Here is a 13,832-nt window from a genome sequence, read left to right on the forward strand (position 1 = left end):
CGTACCTACATACAATTTATCGCTAATTACGTACACAGATTTCTATAAGTGCTTATTTGTTTGTTACAGAGTTTGACGGCACTACAGTGCTGTGCCGCGTATGTGGCGATAAAGCTAGTGGATTTCACTACGGCGTGCATTCCTGCGAAGGCTGCAAGGTAAATATGAAATCTTATTGCAGTAACTAGTATATAAATGCCGTTATCTAAATGCTCACCAGCACCGTAATCGTCATCGAGCCCACCACTACCACCACCGCTCGAACTGAAATATGTACGCGAAGTAGGAAACGTCCGTCTGGATCACGTCTTGTAATATATAAATGCGCTTAATTGAGGCACGCATGCGGGTATTTGAAGCAGGAAGTGTATGTGCGGGTGAACCGCGTCGGGCGCGACGCTAAGTCTCGCGACAGTCGCGTGCAGGCAGGTGCGACTCACTACAACGATCACAAGGTCGCGACACGCGGAACACAATCTCTGTGCAATCGTCGCACAAAGCCCAACCAGATGACCTTATTATTCACTTACAAAATTTATAATTTGATTCGCGTCGACTTCACCGCTAAAGAAAGAAAACAATCAGTAAAAAATATCGTGTGAACTTGTCCTGCTAAGAATGGTTTTTGGGTCAACGGGTTGGTACCTGCTCTCCTCGGGCGGGTCGGTCGCCGGTCAAACCCCAATTCTAAACATTTTATTTTTAATACCTGTCCCGGAACAATGACATGGGAACCGGCTGTTGCCTTTCAAACTTTGATAAAGTTATACCCACATCGTCTGTTCTTTAAGCAATCAACTTAAACTAAAAAGAAAAACTACAAATAGTAAGTACGGACGTAAGACCTTAAGTTATCTTCATAATTATTCAGTAAATAAACTGTAATCAGAAAAAGACATCCACATAAATTCACGTAATGTACAATCTTTATTACTTGTCGTACGTTCTCGTATGCACTTGATGACTCCTTAAGCCCACGACCCGGCGACGCGACGCGACGTCCCTTCAACGTGAACTACCCGAGACGCATGGAAACATCCTGCTTAGAGTGGCTGCTGCTCCTCGCGTCCCATATGTTTCAAGCTATAACAATTTACGCTCCACTTGTTGTACCAGTTAAAAATATTAATATAAAAACGATCGACTAGGTATGTCTTAGAAATGACAAAAATATCGAATCGACAATTTATTGTTATTCGTTAGAATGCTGACGATTTGAGAGAAACGTTATTATCACGTTCTAACGCTAAAGGTTAGAGAAAGCAGACAATTACGTGACCGGTGAACGTTCAAGAGCATTTGAAGTCGAAATTAATTACTTCCTCATGCATATTATTTTATTAACAACGACAGTTTCCCTTGCTTACTGACGAAGTCATTTGCAAGTTCATCGATAGTATAGTAAATTATAAATGGAGGTCAGATTTATATGTATGAAAGCGAGGAAGCAGACAGCAATAGAAGTGCAAGTGTAGTGTAAACTGGTTTGTTCGTTACAAGTTCGGGTCGGCCAGTCTGTGGGACAAAGCGTGTCCTTCGGGGCCGCGGATGTCTGCTGCATTGTGCAACGTTCAACGAGTCCATTCTCAGACCTAACTACAATTGATTGCTTCCAAACGAGAACGACCCCTCGTCTGATGCACTTCTCTTCGGAATGCCATGTTATTAACAAAAGTTTAAAATTATTATTTTGTGTATTAAAAGTAACGAAAAACAGTACGATCGCTGCTGAATTTAAATTATCTTCATAAGTTATGAAATAGCGCCACTAACCAATAGCGCGGCGTAATTACGAAACTCCTATAGCGATTCGGCTACTCGCCGCTAGATGTCGCTGTCGCATTTTACGACGGTGCTGCCGCCTCTACGCGCTGCGGCTACGTACGGAAACCACTTGAATGAATGACGAGTGAGCGTGTAATTTTTATAACGATATGAGGTGCGGGGTATTCGACCGTACGCATCGATGTCAACGAACCCAATATTATTACTATATATAATAATTAAAAACATTATTAATGCTCACAGATTCCCTCTAATCAGTTTATTACGATTACGACTTTAATTTCAATGTATAGCGATCAAAAAAATGTTAAGTATAAATAGTGAGCATTACATTCTGTTAATAATTAAATAAATATTGGATATCAGAGTTTTATCTTCAATCGTAATAAATTCGACAGTGAAGTAAATTCAGAACGTACAGTTGCTACGTCAACGAACAACTCACCGACTTCTTTGTTCTCAAAGTTGGCCGACATAATTTCCGTGCGTTGTGGGTCGCTTATTTTTTCGGCACCAATTCTGCGGTGTAGGGCGAGCGGGCGTCGACCTCGCTAGCTAGCATCGCGCGCCCGGCGCTGCACACATTCGCACCGCCTCTCCTCGCCGTAAACAACTTTTACGGGCATCGAATGTACGCGCTACGTGAACGTAACCCACATTATTTTTGAACTGTCAGCTCAAAAGTTCGTTGATCCCCGAGCGGTCATATTATTTATTGAGAACATCGCGCGCTCACTGTTACGTTTGCCTTTATGATTTCCTTTTGGGCATATACGTGTGAGTCGAACTTGACTCCATTTCGAAAAAGTTTGGAAAAAGCACTCCAATAATGAACAGTGTTAACTTAACGGTAATTATAGAATAATAATAAATAACAATATTTACATCGTCAAACAACACGTCTCAGCTAAGGCATGTTGAAGTGTCTAATTATGATGTCAATTATGTTTACCGAGAAAACAACACTTCACGTATATTTACTAACAACAGAGCTGTTGTTTTTTTACGAAGTAAACAAATTTTATGCTATAAACAAGTTGATAAAATAAATGCAGGCTTATACAGTTATTATTATATTTTCCTCGAACGATTTGCGTTAATTTAAGCTTATTTTCCTGGTGAGGCTGAGTCATCTCGGCACCGTCTTACCTCAACTTGAACATTTCATATGGGCATGTTGCTTAATGGGGCCAGCGTATTACCTATCGGAGTTACGTTAGTTACCAAGAATAAAAGCGCGATACGTACACGAACGGGAAATGAATCACAATGACGTGAGTCAGAGACGTGCGTTATCAAGTAAACATCAGTGGATGGACGGGCACGTAAAGCGAACTGTAAGCCGCGACTCGGCGCGGTCGCTTCCTCGGAAATATAGCGATGCCATGCGTCAGCATGTTTTTAGCTTGAGCCGGTGTTAACGGAGTCGTTGTCCGCGGCACCGTTAGCCGTCGTCACCGCCGCCGGTGAGCGGCAGCAACTCCTCGCGCGCCCGCCCTCGCCGCCTTTGTCACTATAACACTTCGCGCGACCTCCACAACCACCCATTTACAATATTACAGCATTCTCTTGATTCGAGTGTACAATAAAACTTGCGCGTGAAATAACTAATTGTTAACAACATATAAGAATGTTGCAAAGTTGCATCCAGTTGTCTCAAAGACCAGGAAAGCATCAAAGCACATAGTATTCTCCGACACAAAGGCAAGGACCGTGCTAAGAGTAGGTAAGCTTGAAACTGTTGTCATTTTACGTTACCGGCTTATAATATTACTTATTTTATACTTAGCAGTGATGTAGTTGAAACCCCCGCTCGTATAGGGCTCGCACTATAACGAGGTAAAAGCAAACATTTAAATAAACAATGGCATCAATACTACCAATATGTAGTACATGTTCTAATAAGTATCGGTATACATACTTATACATAACAATTGAGTCATTACATTATCGAAATGACCTAAAATAATTGAACTACTTACGATATTGTGGAATTCAGTGAGTACTGAACACAAATAGAATGAGTATTTTTTTAAACCAGAAAGGGAGTCACCGTGTTAATTACTTAGCGGTCGTTGGCACAATTAGATTATTTAATTCAAAAGAAAGAAGTTCTAGTGAGATATGAATGCATACGAGCCGTAGATAACTGAGTTGCAGTAATAGTGCTTCGGTAACCGTGTCGACAATTTTGTTTACGAGTTAATAGATTTTGGTGAAGTCGTTACACGGTCCATTACATTACAAAGTAGTAGATATTTTTCGTACGCGTATGTAGAGCCGTATTCGCTAAGTGTAGTGCGGTAAGACGGACGAGGAAGGTTTTGTTTTCGCGGCAGCGGGTCAACGACCGCGCGGCCGGTCACTGCCCGAGCTGCGACCAATTATGGGCCACTCGCACAGCGCACAATGGATCGATGGCAGCGCAAAATTAGGCCACCGACCCGAACACCGCGTTGCCCGCCCGCCGCCCGCCGCAGCCTCCGCCTGCGCTTACAACCATCACTCATTACGAGAAACTTGTAAACTAGAGCGCCATCTAATTATTCGAATCGTTAACAAATTATTTCAAGTGCAATATAATCATAATATAACACACTTCGAAACACAACATAAAATTTTGAAATGAATGATTTTGTAAGAAATAGTTATGCATTGTCTTTATTGTATTAGTAGGTACCTTTTTATTGACGAAATCGCATATTTTAATAAAACAGTAATTTACAATGAAAACGTGCCCTAGTGCGTATTATTATTTTGGGTCAAATAGATATTATAAAATTAAATATTAACATAATCGCTTCTAATTGACAATTCTTTATATATTGCACGTGATTGAAAAACGGGCAAACAAAAACTTTACGAGATGCACTGTGGTGTAACGATCCATTAATTAAATTGGATCAGTGCAGCCCCTAGGGGAGCGCGCGCGCATTGAGGTAGGCCGTGACGCATGCTTGACGTCACCGGGCGTAGAGTCGGTCGTCGACCCGAGCGGGCTGGAGCTGGGCTCCCGGGCGAGGGGGGGGCGTGCGGGGGAACCTCCGCGGTTGTGCAATCGAACGGTCGACGACCCGGGGTGAACGGCCGCGCGCCGCGACGCCACCGGGATGCGCCCGGCCTATATCCGGCGCACCGGTGCAGCGGCGGCGACGCATTCTAGAGCGGCGTGGACCGTTAGGAGCGCGCGAGGGGGCCGGGGGCACTCTCACTTTCTCGGGTGGGTCGGCGGCCGGCAAGTAGGTCGCGCGGGTAACTGTGCGCCGCGCGACGCAGCGCCCGCACAGTCCGCTGTCGGCCGCCATCCGCGTCGGTGCAGTGCGCGAAAGCCTTATTGCACGTACGCGTCGCGTCACTGTTAACGAGGAGAGTGGTGGTGCTAGTGGGCATTCAGTGGTAGTGAATGGTGCGTGAGATGTCGTGCGGCGCGAGCGCGAGCGTTGGCTCGGGCGCGGGCGCTGAGTTGCGCGAGAGGCACTCGGTGCTGGTGAGCATGCTGGAGGCGCGTCGCGAGTCCAGCGACTCGGGCTGCTCCAGTGACGACGGCTCCGACACCGAACGAGACTCTAACTGCCGCTGTGATCCGCAGGGTTTCTTCCGCCGATCCATACAACAGAAGATTCAGTACAGACCCTGCACGAAAAACCAACAGTGCTCCATCCTTAGGATCAACAGAAATCGGTGCCAGTACTGCCGATTGAAAAAATGCATCGCAGTGGGCATGAGCAGAGATGGTGAGTTTTAGTTTTGTTTACAATTTCAAATGACGAAAAAACAAGCAACTGACTTTTGTATATAAATTTTATTTAAAAAATACAAGTTGTATGTAAAGAATTTTCCAATATAAAAATAAGATTGTTTACTGTATCAAAGCAATTTTTACTTAAAAAGTTATTTGCTGAGTTTTTCTGTGATAATAATTTCAATAAATATCATGTAAATGTATGATGTGTGGTGTATTTGTAAAGCATATTACATTTTCATGGTATAGTTTTAGTACAAAATCTTGCAATAGAGTTATGTGATATTATAATAGTAATGTATTACGTAGTGACATGTCGGTACGCATACGCTGGGTTGCAATATGCATACGCAATTAGCACGGGAAGGTCGGGCGCGCCAAGTGGGCCGCGCTAGAGCACGAGCGCGCGGGCGTGCGACGCGCGCGTGCTGTTCGCATCACAGATCCTATTTCGCGCAGCGGGCGCGCAGGGCACGAGGCGCGGGGCGTGCGGGGCGCGCGGGGCTCGGGCGCGCGGAGGGGAGCACAGTCCGCGGTGTGGGAGGTCGGTTATGCAAGCGCGGGTGAGCGCACGCTAAGCGGGTCGACGCCCGCGCTATACAGCGCCGCCCCGCTCCGCTCGTTGCGACACTCGTTTGCGGCACCGGCGCTACTCGCCGCCCGCTGAGCGTCGAGCCGCGCGGTGAAAGCAGAGAAAGGCGCGTTTCGTAAGCGTGAGAGTGAAATTTATATTTTCACTTTCGTAATGAAGTTCGATGACCTCGTGTATTTTCCCTAAGTGTATGATGACATGTAATAATCAATGCAATGCACATAGTTCACATTTTGCGGTATTAGATCTTCTCTTTGGTATCTATGTATGTAATAGGTTTTCTTCAAAATATATCACGGGCAAGTTATTGTTCGCATCTTTCAAAATATTAAGTTTGGATTTATTGCCTGTATATTAAAAACTATAATTGGCAATATAATATTATATGAATAAATAATATGATACTAGATAATGACGATTTTTAACCACCGAATGAAAAGGAAAAACTGAAGTCGTAAAAATGCACATATTGTCACAATTAGTTGTTCACCCTAGTTCGATGAAAAAATCAAACTATAAAGTAACAATAATATTGTTAACTATCCAGACAGTTCATGTGTAGTTCGGCTACTCGATAACAGATGGCGCGCGTAAAACTCACACCGCCACTAGCGCCACTGTGCGTAACTGTGAACTGCTACCAATTGATAAAAAAGCAGTATAGTATTTTGGAATCTTTTTATATACTTTGTAATATTTTTTTGGAATATACTTATAATTAGGTTTTCAAAATAATAAGTATGAGTACCGTTGAAAATTTAAATTTATTTATTATTAAAAAGTACGTTCCGTTAATTATATGAAAAAAAAAGTGGATAGGTGTCATCAGAGACAAAAAAATAATCGCTCAATATGCAATATTTACCCCAATAAAAGAAAACATTATTAATATTACGACCTGTTTATACTTTATTGGGTAAGTTTAAATTTGGAAAGCGACCGTAATATTCCCATGTCACGTCAAGTCGGCAAGGCTCAAGCGGTAGGTGGCGCAAGTACCGGAGAGGGGCTGTCAGGGCGAGTGGGGGGTGAGGCGCGCGCGCGGGGGCAGGGGCCTGCGCGGAGTTTATTGACGGCGCCCCTCCCCGCGCGCCGTCGCACTCCCCGCGTCAAGTTCAAGGTTGGCGCGGCGCGCGCCGCGGCGCAGTGCGAGGGAGTCCGGCCCGCGCACCGGTCGTCAGCCCTCATTGCTATCGCTATGTTATTAAGTCGCTCCGCAGTTCGGTACGAGAACGCGAGACTAGCTCACGGTGGTAGCTCCAGTGTTTGCCGCTGACTACATCGCGGTGTGCCCACATTATACTTGCATTGGATTATTACTACATCTACACATTGGATTACAGTGATTGTGAAAATTATTTATTATTCTTCGTGTGATATGTGACACTTTACTTGGTGTATAAATTTAAATTAGTCATTAACTTAACATAAAGTTACCAATTCTTCTAAGTTATCTGTGGCCTTAGGCTGTGAACTAGTTACTAGTGATAAACTGTAATGGTATCCGACATGGGAGAAGATTTACCAATCCTCAAAGGAATCCTCAACGGTGTTGTGAAATATCACAATGCACGTATGTATTTTTTTTTATTTATACTGTTGTAACGGGAATATTTTACGATATAATAAATAAATATATTTAAATTTCGTCTTATATTTAACTATGAACATTGTTTCGTAGCAGCCTGCTACGACATCGTAGCACCAAGTAGAGTTCAATGATAACCTATACGTCATAGATAATGATACGAAAAAACAACTTCTATTGTTTGACATAAATATTTATATGATGTTTGACTATTTAAACTAAATATTACAACAATACTTAGTCGTATTACACGAAGATCTAATACGGTAGATCACGGTAAAAGTTTTGGTTTAAACAATGTAGGTACATATTCGTAAATTACTTGTTGTTTCACTATTGGCATAATTATACGCGTATAGGAGGTAAAATCTTATTAGGATACAAAAAAGTTTCGGTCTTAAAGTAAAAGCAATACTTGATGGAGCTCACACAAATGAATCGTACAAATCCGGAATATAAATAAAAACAGACTCGTTCAACCATACATTACACAAAGGCAATAATTACAATAAAAAAAAATCGTTTGCCGGTTGTGAACAATGGGATCGTGCATCTGGTGCGCCCCACATCGAGCAGCGAAAGTCAGGAGAAATGGCGAGAGGGCGCTCTCCGCTTTCGTTTTCAACCGTGCGGCGTGCACGCAAACACTTTCACCGAGGCGCGCGTATGAACGCCGCAAGCGCCGCACCGCCCCCGGCGCATACTACATTTTGGTCCACGGCGTGCCTAGCGCGAGAAAGTCGTAACACTTTTTAGCGTGACCTCGCAGTTCGCGCTTTGTCACTCGTCATTCGAACTAGTTCACTTAACCGCGACGCATTGAGCGAAACGCCGCGCCAGACAAGGGTGGGTCGAGCGATGCGACGGCCGATGAACTCTACCCTCTCGCCGTCAGCTGCGCGTGCACATGGCGAGCCATGCACCCGCACACGCGCGCACTTAGCGACAGCTGCAGCCCGCCGTATGTTTAGTCACGACCTTGCACAACATTCCCGTTGTTAGTTGCCACTTTATTGTGTCCGCTTTATAATTCGAGCCCAGGCGGTTCTTTTGACGGTTTATGCATATATTAAAGTTTGTTTTCTTTTGTTGCAGCCGTGCGATTCGGACGTGTTCCAAAGCGCGAAAAAGCGCGCATCCTTGCGGCGATGCAACAATCGTCGACATCGCGAGCGAACGAGCAGGCGGCCGCGGCAGAGTTAGACGATGCCCCCCGGTTGTTGGCGCGAGTAGTCCGCGCTCACCTCGACACCTGCGAGTTCACGCGGGATCGCGTCGCCGCCATGCGTGCACGCGCTCGCGATTGTCCCACCTACTCACAACCAACTCTGGTAAGTGTGATTTGAAAAAATATTTACATATTGTAGACAAGTAACTAAATCCACGATACTAGTGGGTATTTTGTCAGGCAAAAAATAACGTCTTTTCTCTATTGTTATAGGCTTGTCCCCTAAACCCGGCACCAGAGCTACAATCTGAGAAAGAATTTTCTCAGCGATTTGCGCACGTAATTCGTGGCGTGATAGACTTCGCTGGACTCATTCCTGGCTTCCAGCTGCTCACACAAGATGACAAATTCACGCTGCTCAAAAGTGGACTGTTTGATGCGTTATTTGTGCGGTTAATCTGTATGTTTGATGCGCCACTCAATAGTATAATTTGCCTAAATGGCCAAGTCATGAAACGGGACTCTATCCAAAGTGGCGCCAATGCGAGGTTCCTCGTGGATTCAACATTCAAATTCGCGGAACGTATGAACTCAATGAACCTAACAGATGCGGAGATCGGTCTCTTCTGTGCTATAGTGCTCATCACACCGGATAGGCCTGGCCTCCGCAATGTGGAGTTGGTGGAAAGAATGCACGCACGACTTAAAGCGTGCTTACAAACAGTGGTCGCTCAGAACAGACCTGACCGACCAGGATTTCTTAGGGAACTAATGGACACCCTTCCTGATCTTCGCACTCTTAGCACACTCCATACCGAGAAACTGGTTGTTTTTCGTACTGAACACAAAGAATTACTACGGCAGCAAATGTGGAACGACGAGGAGGGTGTCTCATGGGCTGATTCCGTCGTAGACGAGTCGGCACGAAGCCCAATCGGGTCCGTGTCGAGCAGCGAATCCGGCGAGGCCCTCGGTGATTGTGGTACCCCCCTGCTGGCCGCTACCCTAGCGGGCCGCAGGCGACTCGACTCACGAGGCTCCGTCGACGAGGAAGCCCTCGGTGTGGCACACCTGGCGCACAACGGACTCACTGTCACACCAGTCCGCCCGCCACCTCGCTACCGCAAACTAGATTCACCTACAGACTCCGGTATCGAGTCAGGAAACGAGAAGCACGAGAGGATAGTCGGGCCCGGTTCCGGCTGTTCGAGCCCCCGTTCCTCACTGGAAGAGCACTCCGACGACAGGCGGCCCCCAGCATCGGCCGACGACATGCCCGTGCTCAAACGCGTGCTGGAAGCGCCCCCTCTGTACCACACCACCTCGCTGATGGACGAGGCTTACAAGCCACACAAGAAGTTCCGCGCGATGCGTCGCGACACGGGCGAGGCGGAAGCGCGGCCGGTGAGGCCCACGCCCTCCGCGGTCCCGCAGCACCCGCACCCCGCGAGCCCCGCGCACCCCGCGCACTCGCCGCGCCCGCTGCGGGCGTCGCTCTCGTCCACGCACTCGGTGCTGGCCAAGAGCCTGATGGAGGGCCCGCGCATGACGCCGGAGCAGCTGAAGCGCACGGACATCATCCAGCAGTACATGCGGCGCGGCGAGGCGGGCGAGTGCCCCATGCGCGCGGGCGCGCTGCTGGCGTGCTACCGCGGCGCGTCGCCGGCGCCGGCGCCCGTCATGGCGCTGCAGGTGGACGTGTCGGACGCGGACGCGCCGCTGAACCTCTCCAAGAAGTCTCCGTCGCCGCCGCGCTCCTTCATGCCGCAGATGTTAGAGGCGTGAGACCGGCCCGCGGAGCCACTTGTCTCCGCCACCCCACCCCGACCTACTTTAAATTAAATAAACTAGTTAATAGTAATCGTTCGCAGATCGTTTTAATATATTATATGTGATAATTTGATTAGGACGCGTGAGTGCGTGGCCGGCGCCGGACGAGGAGAGCGCAATAGACTGAAAAATAATTTAAGACTATATAAGTGTAATTTATAAATGCAATGCAGCGCCGGTCGCGGTGTGTTTGTGTGTGTATTGTATGTGCGTATGTGAGCGTGCTCAGTCATTTGTTTGTTAATATAATGACAGGTTGTCGAACTAAAATAAAAGAATCTTGTAAAAATTACCTATGCATTTCATTCCTAGACCCTTCGACACTCAGTTAAAGTACCACCGATAGAGAAGTACGTACCACAGTGAACAACACAATGCATGTGGCTACAAGTATCTTCTGATCTGAAGGTTAAAATATTCTTAAGTAAATCAGTTTGTTAAAAGTAGAAGAACACAGATTCAGGCACTTATTCCAGTATTCATAAAAGCATATAAGTTTCGACTTCAGTTTAGACTTCAGAAGTTGAATATTTTTATATTTCATATCTTCAAATAAAAAACGTTGAGGAGACTCCTTAACAACATTATAACACTACACAATAAGCAATAACTAGTCAAAAACATTGCTACACTGAGGAATAAAATTAATATATATCAATATGATATGATAATAATTATTTTTATCACATTCAAAAGCACAATGCTATTTCACTAAGATGCTCGAAGAATCAAAGATTGCATTCAAACATTATTACGAGCATGTTGCCAAATTACGAATACTAAAAACATACACTTATGCCTTAAAAAACGGAAGGGCACGGAGCGGTCGTCGAACTCGTGGAGGGGACACGGCGCCGCACACCGCAGCCACACTTCCGCTTCCACATCTGATGACCCCACACAATGTTCCGTGTTCTTCAAGGCACTACCATCATATTATCAATATCTATAAAACTATTCTACTAACATAAATTTTTAAACAAATTAATAGATGGAAAAATATTCCGTTCAAGATATTTCCGGTTCTTGGTCAGGTTTACTCTGATGAGCGTTCTGATAACACGATCGGGCTGTGATTTCCTTTTTACACGCGGAACTATGAATGGCCTAGATGATAGTTCCGCTTTCCTAGAGTACTCAAGATCATGGATAGAGCATTTAAGATCTTTACCGACTAACCTCGCGCCACGTGTTCAAGGAGGATAGCAGGAAACCCCTTGTTCTGAGATCACGATTTGACGATGGGTAACCAATTCCTACTACACTGTTTGGCAACTGTTATGAACTATTTGTTATTAGATGGTAATAATATCACCACCAGGAAACCTTATTTAGAACGAAAACAACGGATATAAATATATCGCTCTGAAAATAGCCTGATAAACACTACGTCATTACCCGCACCAATTTGATAGCTGAACACAATACATATATACGTAATACTTTTTGTTACCTGTGTAGTACTGTACATTCGTAGAAACAAATAATGCATTATATGTTGATGTATCTATATTAGCACAAAAATACACTTCAATAGGCTCGTTTAATTTGATAATGTTTAACGTTCAACTGCAATTCAAATTGAAAAAACACATCTTAGATTATGTGGTTAATAATGTTCCACCATCGCTGCATCGTTTACAAAAAGTCATCAATATTCTCGAAATAAAGGTTGTATGGGTAAGTAAAGGGTGTAATGTAAAGGTGTTTCCACGCTAACATATGTAATTCATTGGCAATTTTACTATCCATTCCTAGTTGGTAATGTAGAATTGCAAAAAAACATTTGTTTCTTAGTAAGCGCTATTTTAGGCGGAAAACTCCTTCAACTGAAAGATCTAAAAAATTAGATATATTGTCGGCATTATTATTAACCGCAAATTCAATATTCTGCCTTATTTCGACTATACTATGCTAATCCAGAGTGAAGAAAAAATCTCAACGCCAGAGATGCTGTTTGTGAGGGCAATATTTTGAAGTGAATTAAAATGTTATAATCATTGATGGTCGGACCGTCGGACATTATTCTGTATACATTGTAAGGTATGTTATATTCCAGGATATTGGTTTTTGATGTTATTGACCGGTCGGTGGGCGGCTGGGCGCATGACATTTGGCGCGAGTGCACCGGCGCAGTGCGCCGCGGCGCCGGCCATGCACTTGACTCGAGCGGCGTCGATGCAACGTCCGCCCGTGCTCTGCCACGCGTAACCCCGGCCCGCTCCCACCCCACGACTCCGACCCACCCCTTATATCACAGCCTCCAACCCACCTGACAAACTATCTATATAATCCTTTTACCGCCATCTTGTTCCTGGAAAATTATTGCACCAGAAAGTTCCATACCTAGAAAATATGAAACTGCGTAGGACGAGATACTTAGGATTTCATCTTCAACATCTGTCGGTGCTCTAGATGTAATCGATATGTCTCTATGGAATATTTTCTAACATTAAAGTGGAATTTCTTTGTATAGGATGTGTTTTGATATTATAGATAATAATGTATCTCTCTGTGATGTACATAATATTATGTACCTAGTACTTAATCTATGGTAATCTCTCATGTCTCCCTCTATATAAACTTATGATCTAAAATATATTATCTACTGAGTATTATTCGAGCTTTCAATCGTTTCCATTAACTTATCCTCAACACCGTACAGCACAGCCAATCATATGTACAAAAAATTATATGAAATTATGCAATCTATTAATTGCCTAGGACTGCGTGGTCAAGAGTGGGCAGGAGTGTTTGCTTCTGCTTACCATTTAGTCTCAGCGCGCAGTGTTAATTATCTGTGGCGTCAAGTGTTAATTCGGGTTCTCAGTAAAAATAATTCAGTGCGGTTTTACCTCCACGGGACTGAGGCGTATGCCACATGATAGGAGAAATATAAAAAGATAATAAAATAGTTATGCAATAATTTCCTTGTTGCTAATATTTCCTTTATTGGATCTACACATTCCTATTCTAATACATATGTAAGCACGAAACATTTCTTGTTATCTTAATGCCTAAAATCCTTGAAAATGTTGTCAATTATGTCATTGTTATATTGAGTAAGACTCATAAATGAGCACGTTGTCCCTTGTAACATTGTTATACAGAGTATATTTATTGTGCT

At 44.5% G+C, this 13,832-nt stretch overlaps 1 protein-coding gene across 5 annotated transcripts in view; it reads left to right on the top strand.

Annotated features, from left to right (window-relative positions):
* Eip75B (Ecdysone-induced protein 75B) overlaps positions 1-10,997 on the top strand; it is an 89,435-nt gene extending 78,438 nt beyond the window's left edge. For 4 of the 5 annotated variants that reach the window (XM_076113517.1, XM_076113518.1, XM_076113520.1 and 1 more), the window contains exons 2-5: positions 70-158; positions 5,375-5,519; positions 8,803-9,038; positions 9,149-10,997. In XM_076113517.1, the coding sequence (XP_075969632.1) occupies positions 70-158; positions 5,375-5,519; positions 8,803-9,038; positions 9,149-10,660 (1,982 nt within the window). In that variant the 3' untranslated portion in view covers positions 10,661-10,997. Of the gene's footprint in view, positions 1-69; positions 159-5,374; positions 5,520-7,243; positions 7,693-8,802; positions 9,039-9,148 lie in introns of those variants that run through there. The other variant, XM_076113521.1, reaches the window with a different exon arrangement.
* Positions 10,998-13,832: the final 2,835 nt, after the last annotated feature.

The sequence above is a fragment of the Anticarsia gemmatalis genome, chromosome 4, assembly GCF_050436995.1.
Source record: "Anticarsia gemmatalis isolate Benzon Research Colony breed Stoneville strain chromosome 4, ilAntGemm2 primary, whole genome shotgun sequence".
Lineage (NCBI taxonomy): Eukaryota > Metazoa > Arthropoda > Insecta > Lepidoptera > Erebidae > Anticarsia > Anticarsia gemmatalis.